Below are 24804 nucleotides of genomic sequence, written 5' to 3'. Positions count from 1 at the left end.
ATGAGAGAGACAATGTGGGTATAAAAATCAGGGAGAAGGACTGTGATACAATTAAAGAAATTAGACAGAGAGGAGGTTCTGAGTAGTCTGGCAGGCTTAAAAGTAGATAAATCTCCAGGACCAGACGAAACGTATCCCAGGCTGTTGAGTGAGGCAAGAGAGGAAATAGGGGTGCAAGCAATAATTTTAAATTCCTCTCTGGCTGTCCTCTAGTCCTTCGACACCTGTCCTGTGGCCAGAGCTGGCACCCTTCTCCTGTGGCCAATGTGATACCATTATTCAAGAATGGAGGAAGGGATAAAACAGGGTACTACAGGCCAGTCAGTCTAACCTCATTGGTAAGGAAACTATTGGAAGCAATTCTGAGAAACAGAATGAATCTGCATTAGGAGAGGCAGCGATTAATCAAGAACAGTCAGCATGGTTTTGTTGAGGGGAGGTCATGTCTGACCAACTTGATTGAATTTTCCAAAGAAGTGACCAGGTGTGTAGACGAGAGCAATGCTTTTGACATAGTCCATAGAACATAGAACATAGAACGCCACAGCACAAACAGGCCCTTCGGCCCACAGGTTGCGCCGATCACATCCCCACCTCTAGGCCTATCTATAGCCCTCAATCCCATTAAATCCCATGTACTCATCCAGAAGTCTCTTAAAAGACCCCAACGAGTTTGCCTCCACCACCACCGACGTCAGCCGATTCCACTCACCCACCACCCTCTGAGTGAAAAACTTACCCCTGACATCTCCTCTGTACCTACCCCCCAGCACCTTAAACCTGTGTCCTCTCGTAGCAACCATTTCAGCCCTTGGAAATAGCCTCTGAGAGTCTACCCTATCCAGACCTCTCAACATCTTGTAAACCTCTATCAGGTCACCTCTCATCCTTCGTCTCTCCAGGGAGAAGAGACCAAGCTCCCTCAACCTATCCTCATAAGGCATGCCCCCCAATCCAGGCAACATCCTTGTAAATCTCCTCTGCACCCTTTCAATGGCTTCAACATCTTTCCTGTAATGAGGTGACCAGAACTGCGCGCAGTACTCCAAGTGGGGTCTAACCAGGGTCCTATAAAGCTGCAGCATTATCTCCCGACTCCTAAACTCAATCCCTCGATTAATGAAGGCCAGTACGCCGTACGCCTTCTTGACCGCATCCTCCACCTGCGAGGCCGATTTAAGAGTCCTATGGACCCGGACCCCAAGGTCCTTCTGATCCTCTACACTGCTAAGAATGGTACCCTTCATATTATATTGCTGCTTCATCCCATTGGATCTGCCAAAATGGATCACCACACACTTATCCGGGTTGAAGTCCATCTGCCACTTCTCCGCCCAGTCTTGCATTCTATCTATGTCTCGCTGCAACTTCTGACATCCCTCCAAACTATCCACAACACCACCTACCTTGGTGTCGTCAGCAAACTTACCAACCCATCCCTCCACTTCCTCATCCAGGTCATTTATGAAAATGACAAACAGCAAGGGTCCCAGAACAGATCCCTGGGGCACTCCACTGGTCACTGACCGCCATGCAGAGAAAGACCCCTCCACAGCCACTCTCTGCCTTCTGCAGGCAAGCCAGTTCTGGATCCACAAGGCAACAGCCCCTTGGATCCCATGCCCTCTCACTTTCTCAAGAAGTCTTGCATGGGGGACCTTATCGAACGCCTTGGGACTTGGGACTTCGGCAAGGCTTTTGACATAGTCCACTTGGGACTTCGGCAAGGCTTTTGACAAGGTCCTACATGAAAGACTGATATCGAAAGTAAGAGCACATAGGATCAAAGGAAATTTGGCAAATTGGATCCAGAATTAGCTGAGAAGCAGGGAGCAGAGGGTGATGTTTAAAGGGTATTTCTCTGGCTGGTAGACTGTGTCCAGTGGGGTCCTGCAAAGATCAGTGTTGGGGCCTTTGTTGTTTATGGTTTATATAAATGATTTAGACTTGAATGTAGGAAGGTTGATCAGTTTTTTGGATGATATGAAAATTGGTGGAGTGTAAATAGTGAGGAGGATAGCCTTAGATTACTGGACGATATAGGCAAGCTGGTCAGCTGGGCTGATCATGTGGCAAATGGAATTCAAACTAGGTAAGTGATGATACACTTGGGCAAGACAAACAAGGCAAGGGAATACATGGTGAACGGCAGGACCCTGGGAAGTACCAAGGACTGGAGGGATCTTAGTGTTCATGTACATTGGTCCCTTGAGGTAGGAAGACGGATAAAGTGGTTAAGAAAGCATGTGGTATACTTGCCTTTATTAGCCGAGGCATCAAGTTTCAGAGGAGGGAGTTTATGCTGGAACTATATAAAATGTTGGTTAGGCCACAGCTACAGTAGTGTATGCAGTTCTGGAATCCAGGAATATTCTGGAAAATAGAAGGGATGATATAGCATTGGACAGGGTACGACAAAGATTTGCCAGGATGTTGTCTTGGCTGGAGAGTTTTAGCTATGAAGAGAGATTGGATTGACTGGGCTGATTTCCTTGGAGCGGAGAAGACTGATGAGGGACATGATTGAGATGTATAAAATTGAGGGGTATATTTAGAGTAGACAGAAATAAACCTTTCCCCTTGGTGGAGGGATCAGTGACTAGGGGGCACAGATTTAAGGTAAGGGGCCAAAATGGACCATGACCTCTGGTTGCTCACCTTCCCCCCTCAAGATGTGCTTCAACCATTCAGTGACATCCTTGATTCTGACACCAGGAAGGCAAACTAGCATCCTAGAGTCATGTCTGAGGTTGTAGATACACCAAGAGTCATAACCTGTCTGTTTCCTCGCTATTGAACCCCTAATCCTGCTGTATATAGAGCCTTGGCGAGATCTCACTTGGAATATTGCACACAGTTTTTGGTCCCCTTATCTAAGAGAGGATATGCTTGTTATAGATGGAATGCAATGGACTAGATTAATAAATGGAGTGATGCATTTAGTGAGGTCAAACAGCACAAAAGATACACAATAAACAGGAATATACTGAGAGGGGTAGATGAAGTGAGAGATCTTGGCGTGCGAGTGCACGGGTCCCTAAAGGTAGCAGTACAGGTAGATAAGGTTGTAAATAAGGCATATGGAATGCTGTCCTTCATTAGCAGAGGTATAGAATACAAAAGCAGGAATATAATGATCAAACTGTATAACTGTGGAACATGGGTGAGGCCACAACTGGTATTGTGTATAGTTCTGGTCACCACATTACAGGAAGGGCGTAATTGCTCCGGAGAGAGTGCAGATCAGATTTACTAGAATGTTAAAAACAGAAAATGCTGGAAAATCTCAGGTCTGACAGCATCTGTGGAGAGCGAATAGAGCAATGTTTCAAGTCTAGATGACCCTTCAAAGGTACTAGAATGTTGCCAGGGCTGGAGAATTGTAGCTATGAGGAGAGGTTGGGGTTGTTTTCTTTGGTAAGGAGTCTAACAACACCAGGTTAAAGTCCAACAGGTTTATTTGGTAGCAAACGCCACTAGCTTTCGGAGCGCTGCTCCTTCGTCAGATGGAGTGGATATCTGCTCTCAAACAGGGCACAGAGACACAAAATCAAGTTACAGAATACCACCAATGTCAGCTCTGTTTTATTTTTGTACAGAGAAGGTTGAGGGGTGACATGATTGTGATATACAAATTGTGAGGGATAGGGAGAGAGTAGACAGGAGAAACCTGTTTCTCTTGGCAGAGAGTTCAAAAACCAGGGGTTATAAATTCAAACTAAGTGGCAGAAGGATTAGAGGGGACATGAGGAAAAACTTTTTTATGCAGAGGGTGGTGGGTGTCTGGAATTCGCTGCTTGAATTGGTGGTGGAGTCAGAGATCCTAAACTAATTTTTTTAAAAAAGTACCTTGATCTACACCTCAAATGCTATAAGCTGCAAGGCAATAGGCCATGTGCAGGAAAATGGGATTAGAACAGGGTGTCTTTGGGTTGGCATGCACAAGATGGGCCAAACAGCCCCCTTCTGTGCTGTAACATTTCTATGGTTTTATGGTCTTGTGAGGAGAGATTGAGGAGACTATGTTTGTGGTTTCAAAGAATGAGGGATGACCTCATTGAAACTTATAAAATTTTTGCAGGAGGCATGACAGGCTGAATGTAGATAAGATGTTTCCCTGGCTGGTGAGTCCAAAGCCAGAGGGATATAATTTCAGACCGTTTAAGACTGAAATGGGGAATTTCTTCACTCGGAGGTGGTGAGTCTTTGGAATTCTCTACTCCAGAGGGATGTAGAAGCTCAATTATGGAGCATGTTTAAGACAGAAATGGTTTCTGGAGAAAATGACATCAAGGGATATGGAGACAGTGCAGGGGAAAGTGGCATTGCAATAGATAATCGGGCATGATCTAAATGAATTGATAGACTGTATGGCCTACTCCTGTCCCTATGTTCTTATCAATATCCTTTCTTTCCTCCTCGCCTTGCCTGTGTACAGCTGAGCCACCCATAATGTAGTGGCTGCACATCAGGTTAGGTGAATTGGCCGTGCTAAATTCTCCCTCAGTGTACCCAAACAGGTGCGGAGTGTGGTGACTAGGGGATTTTCACAGTAACTTCATTGCAGTGTGAATGTAAGCCTACTTTTGACTAATAAATAAACTTTAACCCCAGAAGAACAATTACCTGCACCAATATTCACATCTGAATACTGATCAGGACCTCTTTCCTTATCTGGCAGTCATCCAGTCTCTACCTTCACACACTCAAACTGCAGGGTGACCTGGAATCCATTTGGCTCTCTGCCTCACAAATAGACTGCAGTGATGTCAGCTGTTGCTCAAGTTCTAAAGTTGGAAGCTCGAGATGCTCCAGCTGACAATACTTCCTTCACATGTAGTTATCCAGAACACAAGAAACATTCTGGAGTTTTCCTGTTTTAAAAATATATTCAGGGGTCATAGGATTCACTGGCTAGGCCAGCATTTGTTGCCCTTGAGAAGCTGCCGCCTTGAACCACTGCAGTCCATGTGGTGTAGGTATAACCATAGTGCTGTTTGAGAGGGGTTTTCCAGCATTTTAACCCAGCGGCAGTGAGGAACAGCAAAATATTTCCAAGTCGGGATGGTGAGTGGATGGGCATTCGATGGAACTGAGATGCCCAGTCTTGCCTCAATATTAGGCTAGTAATTATATTTCTGAGATTAAAAACAAAGTGCTGGAAATATGCAGGTCTGGCAGCATTTGTGGAAAGAAAAGTAGAATTAATCATAGAATCTACAGTGCAGAGGAGGCCATTTCGCCCATCGAGCCTGCACTGACAACAATCCCACCCAGGTCCTATCCACGTAACCCCACATATTTACCCTCCTAGTCCCCCTGACACTAAAGGGCAATTTATCATGGCCAATCAACCTAACCCGCACATCTTTGGACTGTGGGAGGAAACCGGAGCCCCCGGAGGAAACCCATGCAGACACGGAGAAGGTGCAAACTCCACACAGACAGTGACCCAAGCAGTGAATCAAACTTAGGTCATTGCGTTGTGAGGCAGCAGTGCTAACTACTCTGCCACTATGCCGCCCTAATGTATTGATCAATTGATTTTTGCTCAGAATTGCGTTTCCTAGTTTAACCCTCTGCTTTAACTTGGAGAAAGGAAATAACAGTAATGTGAAAAATTTGTTGCCCAGCTGTCTTGCCCTGTCACATCTTGTTTTTTGTTTGCTGAATATACCAGATCTGCATATAGTCCTGGACCTTCTCTCCTGCTAGCTCTGATCCTGCTGCCTCCACATGGGTCCATGTCTAGTGAAATAACTTTCACTATCTCTCACAATCAATGATAGATTGTGGAACCGTAAAGGTTTTCATTGTAATATATTTTGTTATGGTTTCAGCTCCACTTTCTAGTCTGCTATCCATAATGCCTGACTCCCTTTTTAGCAAAAATCTATCTAACTTCTCTTTGAATAAATTCAATGACCCAACCTCCTTTGCTTTGAGGAAGAGAATTCTACAGACTAACACCCCTCTGAGAGAACAGATTTCTCCTTGTCCCCCTCTTAAAATGGCGACCTACTATTCTTAAACTGTGTCCATGTATATACCCCGGAGGAACCCCAGAAGAATTGTGGAGAGTTGCTCAAAGTCTCAAGAATACAAATAGGAGCAGGAAAAGACCACAGGGCTGATTTAGCAAATGGTGAAGCAGGCTCAAATGGTCGAAATACTTTCTCTATAGTCCTATGCTCTTATCTACACACGTTTCCTTTTGTGCACTTTCTATCATCACTTGAAGTTGAATATTGACTTTTAATGCAATAATGGCGTTTTCTGTTTTGGAGTCCAACATACATGCTAACTTTGTTTTAAAAATGCCAAACGAGTGTGATTCTTTGTTTTTATTGTGCTATTTGTTTTACCAATGGCACTGATACAGTCACTTTTCTAGGTTTTCTGTGCTGCCTGTTGTAATCAAAAGTGTAAGCTGCAGTATTTGGAAAACAAAGAAGCTCGAGTTTGTGTTATCTGCTATAGCAGCATACAGAAAGGTAAGAGATTTAAGTGACTCTAAACTTGGCCTTGTTATAATGTCTTTTCACAACTCAAACAAGGTTATCCATTAGTTAGAAGGATGCCTTTATTTTGTTGGATTAGCTCCTTCCTTCTATAGGGAAATCACTTTGAAAGAGAGAGCAATAAAACATTTTCAAAGCCCCCTTCGCCATTCCAGCCGTGGATTTGTTCAAGATGAAACCTGTGGGAACAGCATCAGGAGATTATTAACTAACTGGTTCCCAGTCTCTGTCCTTGATTTGAATGGCACCCTTATTTCTGGTGTTCCTGCATTAGTCACAAGCCTGGCATTGGTAGGATTTTGACATGTATATACACACACACACACTGTTCTGCAGCTCAACTACCTAAAGGTGACACGGTTCATTAGCTCTTGGGTGTGTTTTTTTTCGATTGGCTTCCTATACTGGGTGCCTAGTTTCCTCTGAAGTTGGAGCCATCACTTGGCGAATAGAACCATAGAAATGTTAGTACAGAAAGGGGACATTCAGCCCATTGTGTTTGCACTGACCAAAAAGAAGAAAAACTAGCCATTCGTTTTAATCCCACTGTATGTACACAAAAGTTAGTATACTACTGATTTCTAGAATAACCTGGCGATCATACCTTGTACTTATGATTGACTTGTGTCTCTTGTGAAGTATAAATTATATTGGAGTGACATCCCTGATTTGAGTTAATAAAGACAATATGTATCGTGTTCAAAGTTCAACTCCTGGTTTATGCTAAGTGATTTGATCTCAGCTGGAGTAGGTGGGTATCTTTATGATAACGTTCTTGGTCCTATGATTGCTTCTTAAAATGTCATGAATGAACCTCGATGAGGATAAACCAAGGAATCTCTTAATCAAATAGGGTGCTAGCACTAACTTAATAAGGCTTATTCACAAAAAATCAAGAATTGAGCAATGTAGTAGTAACAGATACCTGACTATTGATCCTTTCACAGTAATTTTTAGGAAAGGAGAAAAGAGGAGCCAATTGACATATAAAATACAATGTGTTAGCACATTAGGTTCTGAGTTGTTCAGCTAGCACTAGGGCTGGCATCGCACCAATTAGAAGGGTTACAATTTTTTTAAAAACTATAAAAATCTCACTTGGTAGAGTGACAAATACAGTATGTTGAAGTTTGCATAAAAGAAAATTCTGGCTGTATCTATGGACAGAAACAGAGTTAACATTTCAAATCTAATCACTATCTCATGTGTTTAATTTTTTTAATGTTATGAGTCTAATATGTTTAACTCTGCAAAGAACAGGATCTCAATTTTTTATTTCATTCGTGGAGTAAATGGTGAACTTGAGTTTTAATGGAATGCACAAACAGAAGGTATTATTGAGATGTGAAGTCAGTGGCTTTGTACAAGTGGACTTGTGATTTTCTACTTTTCATGCGCTATTAATTACTCTTGATTAGAAATCATAGAAACCCTACAGTGCAGAAGGAGGCCATTCGGCTCATCGAGTCTGCACCGACCACAATCCCACCCAGGCCCTACCCACTAATCCCTTTTTTTTTTTACCCGCTAATCCCTCTAACCTACGCATCCCAGGACTCTAAGGGGCAATTTTTAACCTGGCCAATCAACCTAACCCGCACATCTTTGGACTGTGGGAGGAAACCGGAGCACCCGGAGGAAACCCACGCAGACACGAGGAGAATGCGCAAACTCCACACAGACAGTGACCCGAGCCGGGAATCGAACCCGGGACCCTGGAGCTGTGAAGCAGCAGTGCTAACCACTGTGCTATCGTGCCGCCAATCATTAGAATGATTGTTGGAAATTGTTTTAGCCTGTTTCTGGAGACAGGAGAGGAAAGTTAAGCAAGATTCCCACCTAATTGCTGTCCACTAAGGATTTGATAATGGGGTGATGCTCCATGCAAGTGTACCAGCCAACAGTGTTGAACAAGTTATCACTGAAAATTAACGCAGTACTGCTGAAAGTGGTGGAGATTGCATTGTCTTGTGCCATTTGACTGTATTGTGGTTAAAAAGCAGAGCAACTGATCACAAATACATCTGCAACAGATGTTTATTCTGGCTTTAGTTTTCACTTCTGTATTTTTTTTCAAGCTTCCGATGTTTATTTAAAATGATTTTGTTCTAAAATACAAGTTCGAGAGCACAGTAGTGTGATGGTGCAAAATTGTGGTTTCTTCTGCATTGTTGTTTTCCGCTTTGGGTGCACTTGGTCGGCTAGATGGAAATTGCCCTCCAGTTTCGTGTTGCAGGTTTCGGTTCAAATATATTTGCATATGGCGAAAGTTAATCTGATGTGAACAGCCATAATCAGGCAGCATGTTGGAATGTTTTGCTAAATTTGAGTGGTCACTTTTTGGTTCGATTTTAATCAAACAGTTATAAAAAGCACTACTTATCGGAAACACCCAACTTGTATTGTTTAAATATTTGAACAATAAATTGTAGAGCTACAGGGAATGAACAGAAGATATGGGACTAATTGGATAGCTCTTCCACAGAACTGGCACAGGCATGATATGGGCCTAATTTGTTTGTGTTGTTTGATTCAATTCTATTGCTCTTTCTATTTTTATCACTTGCTGCACATGTTCAGAATTTCAGAAGATGAAGGACCATCTCATGAGGAGAGGCTGAGCAGATTGGGCTTATGCTTGAGTTTAGAAGAATGAGATGTTGATGATCTTGAAACGTAAGCATTCTGATGGGGCTTGGCAAGGTACATGCTGAGGTTGGTTTCCCTTTTGTGGTAGGAGCACAGTTTCAGAATAAGGGGCCACCCATTTAAGGCAAGATGATGAGGAATTTCTTCTGAGGGTTGTAAACTTTTGGAATTCCCCACCCTAGAGCGTTGTGGAGGTTGAGTCATTGAATATATTCAAGGTTAAGATAGATGGGTTATTGAGCTATAGAGGAGTTGAAGATTATGGGGAACAGGCAGGAAAGGTGAGTTGAGGCCAAGATCAGTTCAGCCATGCTATTGGCTGGTGGAACAGACTTGAGAGCTGTATGGTCTTTCCTTTGCTCCAATTTCTTGTGCAGGGAGATATGGAAATTTAGAAGTTGCTGTCAGTGTTTTTCTTAGAGTGCACAGTTAAAGTCCCTGCTGACTGCAAGCAATTAGAAATGACTGAATTCAACAAGAATTCGTCCATTTGTATTTTGCCTTATTTTGCTCTGTAAAATCAGACTGAAAGTGAACGATAGTCAGTGCTTTAAATATTCTGGCTTGCTGGCAGTGAGAATACCTCATTGTGATCAGTTTATCCTGTTTGATCGCTTTACCATTGCTGAATGCCTGGAGATACCCTTGATTTTACAATAGATTTAAACTAACATTCGGTAAAGGAAAATCCACGTCAGAGATAGCTAGGCCTTTGTGGACAATTTTTTCAAGGCCAGTGGTGATTTTAAAAAATCTATTCATGGGTTAGGCCAGTATTTATTGCCCATCCCTAATTTCCCCTGATCTGTTGGTGGTGAGCTCTGCCTTGAACCGCTGCAGTCCAGAAGGTGAGTTACTCACTGCAGGATTCCTAACCTCTGACCTACTCCTATAGTACAGTAAGAAGTCTCACAACACCAGGTTAAAGTCCAACAGGTTTATTTGGTAGCAAATACCATAAGCTTTCGGAGTGCTGCCCCTTCGTCAGATGGAGTGAAAATCTGTTCTCCAACAGTGCACAGAGACACAACATCAAGTTACAGAATACTAATTAGAATGCAAATCTCTACAGCCAGCCAGGTCTTAAAGGTACAGATAATGTGGGTGGAGGGAACATTAAACACAGGTTAAAGAGATGTGTATTGTCTCCAGACAGAACAGCTAGTAAGATTCTGCAAGATCAGGAGGCGAGCTGTGGGGGTTACTGATAATGTGACATAAATTCAACATCCCGGTTTAGGCCGTCCTCATGTGTGCGGAACTTGGCTATCAGTTTCTGCTCAGCGACTCTGCGCTGTCGTGTGTCGTGAAGGCCGCCTTGGAGAACGCTTACCTGAAGATCGAGGGCTGAATGCCCGTGACTGCTGAAGTGCTCCCCCACAGGAAGAGAACAGTCTTGCCTGGTGATTGTCGAGCGGTGTTCATTCATCCGTTGTCGTAGCGTCTGCATGGTTTCCCCAATGTACCATGCCTCGAGATGTCCTGCAGAAACTGATAGCCAAGTTCCGCACACATGAGGACGGCCTAAACCGGGATGTTCGATTTATGTCACATTATCAGTAACCCCCACAGTTTGCCTCCTGATCTTGCAGAATCTTACTAGCTGTTCTGTCTGGAGACAATACACATCTCTTTAACCTGTGTTTAATGTTCCCTCCACCCACATTATCTGTACCTTTAAGACCTGGCTAGCTGTAGAGATTTGCATTCTAATTAGTATTCTGTAACTTGATGTTGTGTCTCTGTGCACTGTTGGAGAACAGATTTTCACTCCATCTGATGAAGGGGCAGCGCTCCAAAAGCTTATGGTATTTGCTACCAAATAAACCTGTTGGACTTTAACCTGGTGTTGTGAGACTTCTTACTGTGCTTACCCCAGTCCAACGCTGGCATCTCCACATCATGACTACTCCTATAGTCACAGTATTTATTTGGCTAGTTCAGTTTCTGGTCCATGATAATCTCCAGGTTGCTGATAGTGGGAGATTCAGTGATGGTAATGTTATTGAATGTCAAGGGACGCATGTTAGCTCTCTCTGGTACCAGTGACCATGAAATTTGGGCCATTGTGTCATCAATGATTTGACAATTTCTGTGACAGGTGATGAAAATGAGTTTGTTATTGCAGCATTGTCTCTTGAGGATATTATGCTAGGCTTTCAGTCCAATTTGTTGATGCACTGGTTGTTTATCATGGCAGATATAATTTGAAATGCAGAACATTTTTGCTGCCAACTTTACCTTCCACCTATCTGTTCTGAAGAATTTAATCATTGTTGGGTATGATTCCACAGACTCTGGCATACTCCAGAACCTTACTCCAGAGGTTATGTTTGATCCTTGATTAAGTGAGGAGAGGCTGTTTAACCATGTGGGGGTCAGCATTGTAGAACCTAACATTGACCTTGCCTGATATCAGTACAGATGCTGCTCAACCAGGAAAGTCATTGGAATGGTAATGATCAGTGGGAGCTCTCAGCAACTATCTTCTTCATTACCCATGATACTGATATTGAAGATGCTGAAACAAATATAAAATAATGGAAATACACAACAGGTCCATCAGCTTCTATAAAGAGGAAAGATGGAACGATTTGGGTGTAACTCCTCAGAACTGAAAGTTGAAAGGTCTCTGCTGTCCAGAGTGGCAAATTTGTCGGACTAGCAATCAAAACTGGGACCTGCTGAGCTATTAGGGGATAATTTCTTAGCTGAGACGGTTGGCTTTTTATTTGAAGCCAGAATTTGCAATGGTGGTTTACTGGATCATGGTTTCATTTTGCATAAACATCCAGAACTGTTAACTGCATACAACATGGACTGCTATTGGTCCAGAAACTTTTCAAGCATGCAAAGTAGAATTTGTTACTACTTTTAAACAAAAAAAATTGTTTTTAAAATTACATCTCAAACAATTAGCCCAATTTACTTTACCTTGGAATAGGCTATGTTGTTATCCAGGGTACAACAGCTCAACTTGTAAGTTTTAACACTGATTTTTCAATTCAGTCACTGAAATGTTTTGGATAAAATTTCGGCAATTTGTATGTATATTTGTATATTTCTAAATTCAGGTTTCATTCAGGTTATCTGATCTAACTTCAGTCTGTGATATATCAACTTTATCAGGTTTGTGTTAATTTTTTCAGGGATCAAATGACAGTGTAAATTTCCTGTGTTCATTAGCTATATATGCGATTTTTCTGAATTCATGCACATTGTTCCATATGAGAATGTCTCCATGTTTTATAACTAGCTAAAGTCGACATTGGTATAACAGTGGTATAACACTGCACCATGTTATAAATCCTCATTTTATTCCATGAAGTATCTTTGGTTTTCTACATGTCTTGGGAATAGCTGAATAACTCTGATCACAATAAAGTGTTAGTTCATTTAACTCATGATCATAATGTCTTGTGATGGCGAATAACAATGGAAGAGTACAACAAAAATGTTTGCAACAGATCTTTCTAAATTGTCACAACAACAAAGTCCAAAAATAAGTTGCTTTGCATTCAATTAGCCCTCATTGATTGTTTAAAATAATTAGTTTCCATAATTTTAAACTTACCCCAGCCTTGTAGGAAGTTCCCCACCACCATTCCCAATTCAAACTCGATTATACAGCTTGCACGGCATTTTTTTCTTCGCAATGCCAAAGTACTTGTATAACAAAAGCGGCATGAAATTTTTCAATCTCCTGTAACCCCAATTATCACATAATATAGTTATAACAGTATGCAAACTCAAACGTGCAACTGCAACCAATTGCCGGCATTAAATCTTGCAGATTAGAACAGGAGGCAACATAACTACAGACTAAGAGTACAATGTTACTTTTAAATTGTCTTTGGGTTATTGCACTGTTATATGTTGGAGTTGCACAGATCAGAAATTCTCCTTGAATTTTATCTGGTCTATGCTGGCACCTGACTTCTGCTTGAGTGGTGATGGAAGTTCTGCAGTTGGTTTCAACATGTTTGAATTAGGGAAGAGAAAGATCAGGTAGGTCTCCTTTTGATTGCTGTATAGTAGCTCTGTTTATAAATATGAGTCTGTAGGCAGTGATATCAAGTTCAACTGTGATGCTTACCACTCTTAACTACCCTGAGGAATGCTTCCTTTAAGGCCTATATTTACCATGATGTGGAGTTGCTGGCGTTGGACTGGGGTAGGCACAGTGTAATCTCACAACACTAGGTTAAAGTCCCAACAGGTTTATTCGGTAGCACAATGCTTTCAGAGCGTTGTCCCTTCATCCGGTGAGTGAAGAGTTTGGTTCACAAACAGGGCATATAGAGACATAAACTCAATTACAAGATAATGGAAGTCTTAACAGGTAATCTAGTCTTTACAGGTGCAGACAATGGTGAGTGGAGAGAGGTTTAACCTGTGCTTAACCCTCTCTCCACTCACATTGTCTGTACCTGTAAAGACTTGATTACCTGTTAAGACTCGCATTCCAACCATTATCTTGTAATTGAGTTTGTGTCTCTATATGCCCTGTTTGTAAACTGAACTCTTCACTCACCTGATGAAGGGGCGACGCTCTGAAAGCTCGTGCTACCAAAAATACCTGTTGGACTTTAACCTAGTGTTGTGAGACTACTTACTATATTTACCATCCCTTAGCAAATGTCACTTGCTTCAGGAGTTAAAGGGAATCATGAGAAGATTGGGTGGGTGGGGAGATGTTAATCATTTAAATGATGATTTGATTCTTGAAATAGCATTGCTTTTAATTTTCTTTTTTAACCGAATTTCACAATATTCTTTGTATCAGAAGAGAAAAATGCCTTTTTGTTTTTCTAACCTTTCTTTAAAATAGAATGAATACCTTTGAAGTGTTTCAATCCCATAAGGGACTCTAAAGAGAAATCTGAACACCCAGTAATTAACTTACTAGAACGACGCCGCAAGATTTCACGTTCTTTTAAATGAAAACAAACAATATAAAAATTAAACAAAGCAAGCACAATGAACTTAACACTGCAGTTAGTAACTAGTTATGCTATGAACTTGTTTCTACTTTTTACTTTTTCCAAGGGTTCCCTTGTGAAATCTTGCGGGTTCATTCAGTTTTCCTTGGGTTGAGCCAGCAATCCCCCCCCCTCACTTTGATTTCTCTTCTGTGTTCCAGCTAGTCTTCAAGGTAAGATTTAATGGGGGTCAACTGTCTTTACAAAGCTTTCCAAAGTAACTCTATAGACTGTTTTCTGCCAAAAGGTTCTGTGAGGGCCACTTTGATTTCTTCCACTAGCTGCAAGCCAGAGCCAACCTTCCAGCTGCTTTTCCTTCAAAATCCAAACATTTCACACAATATATGATGGTTAATATTTCTCTGCTTGAAGTGCAGGCCTAATTGACTACCATCTCAATCTGGCCCTCTCAATCTGGCCCCCTCAATCTGGTGAGATGCGGTCTGCACCAAAACAGAGCTGCAATTGCCTCTGTCTTTTCCCAAGTTAACTGCTTGCTTCTGTCAGCTAGCACACAGATAAATAAAACAAAAGAATCTTCTAACCAAGGTTCCACTCTAAATCACCATCTCTATGGCAACATGATCTGGGCGCTGTGATGGCATAGTGATTAGCACTGTTGCCTCACAGTGCCAGGGACCCGGGTTCGATTCCTGGCTTGGGTCACTGTCTGTGTGGAGTTTACACGTTCTCCCTGTGTCTGTGTGGTTTCCTCCCACAGTCCAAAGATGTGCAGGTTAGATGCATTGGCCATGCTAAATTGAGCCTTAGTGTCTCCGGATGTGTAGGTTACAGGGGTTAGCAGGGTAAGTGTGTGGGGTTACGGGGATAGGGCCTGGGTAGGATTGTTGTCGGTGCAGACTCGATGGGCCGAATGGCCTCTTTTCTCCACTGTAGGGATTCTATGATTCTATTCTATCACATGCCTTGTAATAGTTCAAACATTAAATACAACTCAATTATTTTACCTTGAAAACAACTCTTTGATTCTGGATTCTATTTGAATAATTTATATATCTAATCGAATTGTACAACCCTCTTTCCCAGAATTGCTAGCTTTTAGCTTTTTAAGGAGATAACAGTAGCTTTGGCTCCAATCAGGGTCCACAAATGGGACATCTATTGTTTACGTTTTTTTCCACTATCAACCTTAACCTTGTAAGACAAACACAGGTAAATTAAACCTAAACCTTGCTGGATTTTGCCTTCACATTAGAGTTGTTTATCAGTCAGTTTCTTGATCAGATTTGCACTTAGGTTAAAGTGGAATTTGCCCTCCAGCCTACAAATTTTATTCCTGAAATTAAAATTTATGTTCTAAAACATAAGATTTTTGTGAATCAGAGTTTCACAACAGAAATCATTTGTAATGTGCTTATTGGGATGGAATCTTAATTTTTCCGACAATATTTTTAAAAATTCAGCCGTGAGACACAGGCATCGCTGGCTGGCCAGCATTTATTGCCCATCCCTTGTTGCCCTTGAGAAGGTGGTGGTGGTGAACTGACTTCTCAACACTGTAATCTATGTGCTGTAGGTTGACCCACAATGCCGTTAGGGAGGAACTTCCAGGATTTTGACTCAGCGACTGCGAAGCAATGGCGAAATATTTCCATATGTTGTGACCAGATTGAGACGAGAGAATTGAACTTCGGCTCATTTGGGAAATATTCAAATTAGTGATTTCCAAATTACCATCCAGATACAAGATGTATCTTAGGCTGTTAGATTTTCAGCCATATTGTTTTTTCTGGATGCCAATACAAAGCAGGTAAATGCACACTCTTCTTTGTATTGCAATATTTTGTTATACAAGTGGGATGTGTATTGACTGAAACAACACCTGGTTCTGCAGTTTTCAATGTTACAAAAGGAATTTTCTTCAGTTCTGTAAGAGAAGCATTTCACACGATACTGTCTTTTCACGTTTTAAAGATTTGGTTCAAAAATTGCACTCGTTGCTGAAATGAAAGTGGAAAAGATAGTCTTTTGTCTTTTCTTCCCATCTCTCCTCTCCAAAATTTGGATGCGAAAGTAGTAATTTATTTTTCATCCCAGCTCAGCTAATTTCCTTGAAGTTGCAGTCACAAGAAATTTGTCGCTGTAGAAATGATGGCCCAATGAGCTCGAGTGCAAGTTTGAAACTTTCCATATCCAAACGTACAAAAGCCGGAATGAGTGGCTGAGAATTCGTGTTGAATTTGTGCACGGGTAGTTTAATTGGCAATGCTTTTTCTCATTACATATTGGTTTTACTCTTGGCCGTGAGGATCGTGTTGCCTCGAAAGTGCACACCTGTGAAGTGTCCTGAAGCTTGTTTCTTTGTAATGAAATAATATCAGCTCCACATGCATCTCAATTTTTTCTGCCTTCAGAAATGCATCTGCTTGTCACTTGAGCCCATACTTCTGTGCTTTGCAGGCGAAAGAAGAGTGATGCTGTTGCAGGATAGCCCTGTGCTCAATTACAGCGTCACTGTTAAAGCTGCTAAATGTGGAATATTTGTGGTCACTTTGGAGATGAATGTTGGTGCAGGGAAATCCAGTGCTGTTATCACGTGCTCCTAGATTGCATGGCACAGTAGGGTACAGAACAAATTTCACTTTACGCTGCTCCAACCTTGAACGCAAATGTGATGCTTTCCATATCCAAACATGCTGAGGCCGGAATGAGTGCCTGAGAATTAATGTTGAATTTGAAGAAGTTTTGTGCCTGAATGGTTGACTTGGTAGTGCTAAAACTCATTTCACATTGGCCTTACTGTTGACTATGAGGATCCATGTCCCCTCTTAAGTCCTGATTAGCTCCATGCTGGCTCGGCACAGATCGGCCCCTTTAAGGAACCATGCACACACAGCTGTGTATATCAATAAATCGCCTACACACTTAACAAAAAAAGAGTAGATTGGTGGAGGCTTTAATTTCACCAGTTTGAAAAGCATTTAGTGAAATGTTAATATTTAATCACTGCCCAACCCAGTTCTTTAAGAATTGTGCAATATATGATTAACTTCAATAGTTTTGCTTGAGTTACTCAAACAGCTTCCTAAAGTGAAGGTTGGCATGTTTTTCTTAGGAGGCCCTTTTTTCACAGAAGATTTGCATCAGATCATGACTCAACACTGGACCAGTTAATTTTGTGAAATTTATTTAGTCTACTTGGAAGTCCTAATAAATCTTTTTAAAGGGTTGATGTGGAAATCAAATTTCTAACGAGTTAGCTGATGTGAGTACCTTTAAATCCTACACCTCAGTTGTAATGCTCCCTTTAACTGGTTATAATTTACTTTTTATTTTGAATGCATATTATTGAAGTCACTGTCCCTGTTAACAAGGATAGAGAATTCAGCTTAGAAATGCTAATACTTGTTGCAGAAGAGTGGGAGCACCAGTAAATGTTTGAAGCATCCAAATGTGCGAGGAATGGAATATAGATTCTCAGAACGGGCAGTAATGATGTTGATACTTATTGCCCATTAACATGAGGCAGGAGAAATAATTCACCATCATTCCATTTTTGATGCATTCAATGACTCATGCAAAGTGGATTATTAATAGAAAACATAACTAGTAAAACAGCTTCTTTGGCGATGGGCAGGGTTAATGTTTTGAGCTCATATCACCTTTTCCAGAACCAAGCAAAGTGGGTACTGGGCGACGATAACTGATTATTGCAATGCTTCCCAAGTTGAGCATCCTGTCAATGAATAGCTTCTAGTTCCCTTGGAACTGGAGAGCATTGAGAATCATGAGAAGATAGAAAAAATCAGAGGGAAAGGAAGAGCATGAACTCAACAACCAATTATGTGTGTAAATGATCATAATTTTCCCTAGTTCTGCAAGAGGGAGAAAAATGTGGAGCATATACTTATTCCTCCTCTTGGTAAGTATGTAGGTTTTGCTTTCCAATTTCTAATGGTGCTGCTGAGAAAAAATTATGAAACAAATTGAGATATATCCGACCAGACTTCTTATTTATAAGTTCATTTACATCGTTAGCATGGTGAACACTCTGATAGGTTATAAAATTGTAAAAAAACATTCAGAATAATCTAACTGTTACAATCTAAATATGATAATTGGATGCTAAACTGCTGGATTATAAATTCTACAACTTGTCGTGTAAAATGTAGACATTTAGTAAGTTTTTTTTAACCCCATGATTAAAATATTGCTTTTTCATTTTGACTGGGTGGAAGAAAAGCAAATCTAATACCAATTTATGGGGAACCTAAAGGGTGTGCACCATTTTTCATTTGAAACTGGTTCAGAATGCAAGACATTGAATGAGTTGAACTTCAACTAAGGTGGTGATTTGATGCATTACTGTGAACAATTACTAGGAGCATTTTGCACAGTGATTTTGGGAAGAGTTGGGTAGTTTCAGGTCAACTTATGGTCTTATAGGAATTAAGGGCTATGGGGAGAGAGCGGGTAAATGGAGTTGAAATCAACCATGATTGAATGGTGGAGTGGACTCGATGGGCCGAATGGCCTTACTTCGGCTCCTATGTCTTATGGTCTTATGGTCTTAACTGTTCATAAACCAGCGCATGTTATTTGGTTTTTTGCAGCTCAAGCATTTAAGACAATGATGAGTCCAACTGGTCCAAGCCCTAACCCTAATATCCCATCAGAATATTGTTCCACAGTTCCACCTCTGCAGCAAGCTCAGGCATCTGGCACTCTCAACTCCCCTCCCCCCACTGTCATGGTACCAGTCTCGGTACTAAAACACCCAAGAAACGAAAGCACAGGTATTTGTTAATTTGTTTTAGTTTTATTAGATTTCATTTTATTTGTCTAGTAGAAACAGATACTGTGAAAATTTTATGTTTGATTTTTCTTTCAGTATGCTGTTGAGATTACCTTTGTACAGCCGTTAATTGCAGAAATTTTATATTTTTTTGGGAGTGGGATCTTCAATTCAAATAGCATGTTACTACTTAAGAATAGAACACTTTTGTTTTCTTCTCCCTTCCCACTTGCATCAGTCAGTGTCAACTTGAAGAACTCCCAGGTCAGGGCAAGTATGGCCAGATTCCGAGTAAGCAAATCGCTGATCCTGGAATATTCCTCCAATTTCAAGAGAATTCCTTTACTGTACCAATATGAATTTGTTCCTGTCATGCATCGGCCATGCCCTATGTCCTTGGTGTGATTGGCAAATTATGCTGACCATTGCTATTACAACTCGGTTATAGGTTGAGACGATTCAATTTACCACAAGTGGGGAATCATTGAAATCAGCAAAGAGGAAAAACTTCATCCTGTTGATCTGGGCTAAACATCAACCAGTGGTGTAAAGATGGCATGCTTCCAGTTGTAAAAATTTAATGAAGGGATAAATAATTAGGCACTCATTCATTAAAATCCACAGTGCATCATCAAGATATTTTTTCATGGATAGACTTGCATCTAGTTGATGTCATAAAGCATCATACCACCAATAATTATCCACATGTCCCTATCCCTACCATTATCTCCCACAAATTGAATTCCAGTCTTGGCTTGGTTACCCATAGAATTGCTAGAAGGCTTTTTTGTCTTTCCATGGAAAATAATTGAAAATTGGCCATTTCCTCTCCGAATTTTCTCTTTGCCTAATAGACTCCATTTACTTATTGTCTCTAATCATTTAATACAAGCCTCTTACAACCAGTAACTGAAAGAAACGTGAAAGAAAGAAAAATTAAGATTTTGTGGCTTCAGATTTGAATTGCATTTCCTCGTTCCTTTTATTACACAGTTGGGCTAGCTTTAAACATTAAGTTGCTGGAGAATTTGTGCACCTGAGCTCCAGCGTGGAAAGATTTATAAATATTATTCTGAGTTATCTTAAATCCAGTTCAGCATCAGTAAACACAAGGGGGAGTAAATGCATCCCCTAAAATACTGTTTCCAATATTAGTCGATTTTGATTCACTTTTGAGTTTCCCACCATGACCTGATGAATTTTTAAAATTTCTTGATGTTCAGCAAGGTGAGGGCTACTCGCCAATGAAACACCTTTCATAATCTTAACTTCCTGTATTGTCACCTGACCAGGGAGTATGGTCAGCTACATTGTGCTACTGCCAACCAGGTATCGCTTCTGAAAGTTCCTCCATTGCACCAGCTTGTCTTTTTCCCCCAATTTGTTACATCAACGATTCTGTTTTTCTCAGTGAAATTGTTAATTCCTGATAGTTTTGTACTGTAAGCCTACTGGTATTAAGAACTGGATTATGGTGATCTAAATGATTAACATGATGTTAAATAGGCTCCCAATGGCCAGCAGGCAGGTGCCTTTGATATTGTCTACCTGGGCTGGCTTTGAAACTGAATGACAGGTTTTGAAAAAAGACCAGTGTCTTAAATATTGTGATGACCTGTTTTCTTTTCTCGTTTTTACCTGTGTTCTTCCCACAAAGCACCCCCTCCCACCCACCTCCCTTTGCTAAGCATCTAAAGGTACTTTCTTATTGGTTCTATGAGAGTACACATCAACATTATGGTCCAATTAATGACAGTAGTCCTTCCACTACAATGTGCAGTTAACTGTTTACGCAATGAGTTGAATGAATGTGGCTGGGTCCAAAACTTGGAACTGCCTCCCTAACTGCTCTGTGCGTGTAACTACGTCACATGGACTACAGGGGTTCAAGAAGGCAGCTCACCACCACCTTGAACAATAAAGGATGGGCACTAAATGCTGGCCTAGCCCACACCCCATGATTGACTGAAAAAGACACAGCTTGACTGGAACTATAGCCAAGTCTGATCTGGTCCTTGCCTGATCTCAACAGGCAAGCACTGCAGTGTTGATTAGATAGCATTAATGCATGAACTCTGGTTGACATTGTTTTCAGTATCCCCTTCACTCCTATGATTTTACATTTCTATGTTTCACTTTTATAAGTTTAAAGTTTATATATTAGTGTCACAAGTAGGCTTGCATTAACACTGCAACAATGTTACTGTGAAAATCCCCTAGTTGCCACAATCTGGCGCCCGTTTTGGTACACTGAGGGAGAATTTAGCATGCAATGCACATAACTGGCATGTCTTTTGGACAGTGGGAGAAAACTGGAGTATTCGGTTTTCGGTGCTGGAGGCTACAGTTGAGGAGGAATCAACTGAGCATAGAGAGCAGATCTCTGGGGGTGAGCCGAGTGAGAAAGCTCAGGTGGTTAGGGGCTGTAAAAGACTGGGCCTTGTGATTGGGGACTCCACAATTAAGGGGACAGATAGGAGGGTCGGAACTAAAGGTAGGGACTCAGGGTTGGTGTGTTGCCTACCAGGGGCTGGGGTCCGGGATGTGTCTGACAGGGTATTCAGGACTCTTAGGGGGGAGGGAGATAAACCACAAGTTATTGTACATGTGGGGACACACGACATAGGGAGGATAGGGGAAGGGGATATTAGGCTGGGATTTATGGAGTTGGGGTGGAAACTAAAGGCCAAGACTGACAGAGTGGTTATCTCTGGACTCTTGCCTGTACCACGGGATAGTTTAGAGAGGAATAGGGAGAGGGAAGGTTTGAATTCATGGCTGAGGGGATGGTGCAGGAGGGAGGGGTTCAGGTACTTAAGCAATTGGGGCTCGTACTGGGGAAGGTGTGACCTCTATGAGAAGGATGGTCTACACCTTAATCAGAAGGGGACCAATATCCTGGGGGGTAAATTTGCTAAGGCCATGCAGGGAGGTTTAAACTGATTCGGGGGGGGGGAGGGATCCTGAGTAGTGGGGCTGAAAGTGAGGGATGCATGGATGGGGACTGCAATGCACGGCATTGCAGAGGTGGGGTGGAGCAGGGTTTGAAATGTGTATACTTCAATGCCAGGAGTATTCGCAATAAAGTGGGTGAACTTGCAGCGTGGATCAGTACCTGGGACTTCGATGTTGTGGCTATTTCAGAGACATGGATAGAGCAGGGGCAGGAAAGGATGCTGCAGGTCCCGGGGTTCAAATGTTTTAGTCGAAGTAGGGAAGGAGGTAGAAGAGGGGGAGGGGTAGCATTATTGGTCAGAGATTGTATCACAGTGTCAGAGAGGAGGTTTGATGAGGACTTATCTGTTGAGGTAGTATGGGCGGAGATTAGAAATAGGAGAGGAGAGGTCACCCTGTTGGGAGTCTTTTATAGACCTCCTAAAAGTTCTAGAGAGGTTGAGGAAAGGATTGCGGAGTCAATCCTGCTTAGGAGTGAAAGTAATAGGGCAATTGTTATGGGGGATTTTAACTTGACTAATATTGACTGGAATTGTTATAGCTCTAGCTCGTTAGAGGGGTCAGTTTTTGTTCAAAGCGTGCAGGAAGGTTTTTTGACTCAGTATGTAGACAGGCCAACTAGAGGTGAGGCTATATTGGATCTGGTGCTGGGAAATGAGCCAGACCAGGTGCTAGACTTGGAAGTTGGTGTGCATTTTGGTGATAGTGACCACAATTCGGTTACGTTCACCTTAGTGATGGAAAGGGATAGGCATGAACCTCGGGCCAGTGGTTTTAGCTGGGGGAAGGGTAATTATGAGGCTATTAGGAGAGAATTAGGAAACATAGGTTGGACTAGGAGATTACAGGGACTGGGAACGTCCGACATGTGGAGTTTTTTCAAGGAGCAGCTACTGCGAGTCTGTGATAGGTATGTCCCTGTCAGGCAAGGAGGAATTGGTAGGGCTAGGGAACCGTGGTGCACCAAAAAAGTTTCTTTGTTGGTTAAAAAGAAAAAGGAGGCTTATGTTCGGATGAGACGTGAGCACTCGGGTAGTGCACTAGAAAGCTTTAGATTGGCTAAGAGGGAGTTGAAGAGCGAGCTTAGAAGGGCTAAAAGGGGACATGAGAAGACTTTGGCGGATAGGGTTAAAGAGAATCCTAAGGCGTTCTATAGGTATGTCAAGAACAGAAGGTTGGTTAGGGCAAGTTTAGGGCCAGTTATAGATGGCAGAGGGAAGTTATGTGTGGAACCGGAGGAGATTGGTGAAGCATTGAACCAATATTTCTCTTCGGTGTTCACGCAAGGGGACATGAATATAGCTGAGGAGGACACTGGGTTGCAGGGGAGTAGAATAGACAGTATTACAGTTGATAAGGAGGATGTGCAGGATATTCTGGAGGGTCTGAAAATAGATAAATCCCCTGGTCCGGATGGGATTTATCCAAGGATTCTCTGGGAGGCAAGAGAAGTGATTGCAGAGCCTCTGGCTCTGATCTTCAGGTCGTCGTTGGCCTCTGGTATAGTACCAGAAGATTGGAGGTTAGCGAATGTTGTCCCATTGTTTAAGAAGGGGAACAGAGACTTCCCCGGGAATTATAGACCGGTGAGTCTCACTTCTGTTGTCGGCAAGATGTTGGAAAAAATTATAAGGGATAGGATTTATAGTTATTTGGAGAGTAATGAATTGATAGGTGATAGTCAGCATGGTTTTGTGGCAGGTAGGTCGTGCCTTACTAACCTTATTGAGTTTTTTGAGAAAGTGACCAAGGAGGTGGATGGGGGCAAGGCAGTGGACGTGGTATATATGGATTTTAGTAAGGCGTTTGATAAGGTTCACCATGGTAGGCTTCTGCAGAAAATGCAGATGTATGGGATTGGGGGTGATCTAGGAAATTGGATCAGGAATTGGCTAGCGGATAGGAAACAGAGGGTGGTGGTTGATAGTAAATATTCATCATGGAGTGCGGTTACAAGTGGTGTACCTCAGGGATCTGTTTTGGGGCCACTGCTGTTTGTAATATTTATTAATGATCTGGATGAGGGTATAGTTGGGTGGATTAGCAAATTTGCTGATGACACCAAAGTCGGTGGTGTGGTAGACAGTGAGGAAGGGTGTCGTAGTTTGCAGGAAGACTTAGACAGGTTGCAAAGTTGGGCCGAGAGGTGGCGGATGGAGTTTAATGCGGAGAAGTGTGAGGTAATTCACTTTGGTAGGAATAACAGATGTGTTGAGTATAGGGCTAACGGGAGGACTTTGAATAGTGTGGAGGAGCAGAGGGATCTAGGTGTATGTGTGCATAGATCCCTGAAAGTTGGGAATCAAGTAGATAAGGTTGTTAAGAAGGCATATGGTGTCTTGGCGTTTATTGGTAGGGGGATTGAATTTAGGAGTCGTAGCGTTATGTTGCAACTGTACACAACTCTGGTGCGGCCGCACTTGGAGTACTGTGTGCAGTTCTGGTCCCCACATTACAGGAAGGATGTGGAGGCTTTGGAGAGGGTGCAGAGGAGGTTTACCAGGATGTTGCCTGGTATGGAGGGGAGATCCTATGAGGAGAGGCTGAGGGATTTGGGATTGTTTTCGCTGGAAAGGCGGCGGCTAAGAGGGGATCTTATTGAAACATATAAGATGATTAGAGGTTTAGATAGGGTGGATAGTGATAGCCTTTTTCCTCTGATGGAGAAATCCAGCACGAGGGGGCATGGCTTTAAATTGAGGGGGGGTAGTTATAGAACCGATGTCAGGGGTAGGTTCTTTACCCAGAGGGTGGTGAGGGATTGGAATGCCCTGCCAGCATCAGTTGTAAATGCGCCTAGTTTGGGGGCGTTTAAGAGATCCGTAGATAGGTTCATGGACGAAAAGAAATTGGTTTAGGTTGGAGGGTCACAGTTTTTTTTTTAACTGGTCGGTGCAACATCGTGGGCCGAAGGGCCTGTTCTGCGCTGTAATGTTCTATG

The 24804-nt window shown here is 42.1% G+C and overlaps 1 protein-coding gene across 2 annotated transcripts in view; it reads left to right on the top strand.

The window, feature by feature from the left end:
* The window catches only part of LOC144495036 (zinc finger FYVE domain-containing protein 16-like), a 76253-nt gene that overhangs the window by 11374 nt on the left and 40075 nt on the right, over window positions 1-24804 (top strand). Inside the window, exons 4-5 of one of the 2 annotated variants that reach the window (XM_078214854.1) lie at window positions 6395-6494; window positions 18727-18909. In XM_078214854.1, the coding sequence (XP_078070980.1) occupies window positions 6395-6494; window positions 18727-18909 (283 nt within the window). The remainder of the gene's footprint in view (window positions 1-6394; window positions 6495-18726; window positions 18910-24804) is intronic. The other variant, XM_078214855.1, reaches the window with a different exon arrangement.

This window comes from Mustelus asterias, chromosome 6 (assembly GCF_964213995.1).
Source record: "Mustelus asterias chromosome 6, sMusAst1.hap1.1, whole genome shotgun sequence".
NCBI lineage: Eukaryota > Metazoa > Chordata > Chondrichthyes > Carcharhiniformes > Triakidae > Mustelus > Mustelus asterias.
This window is presented reverse-complemented; position numbering and strand designations above follow the sequence as displayed.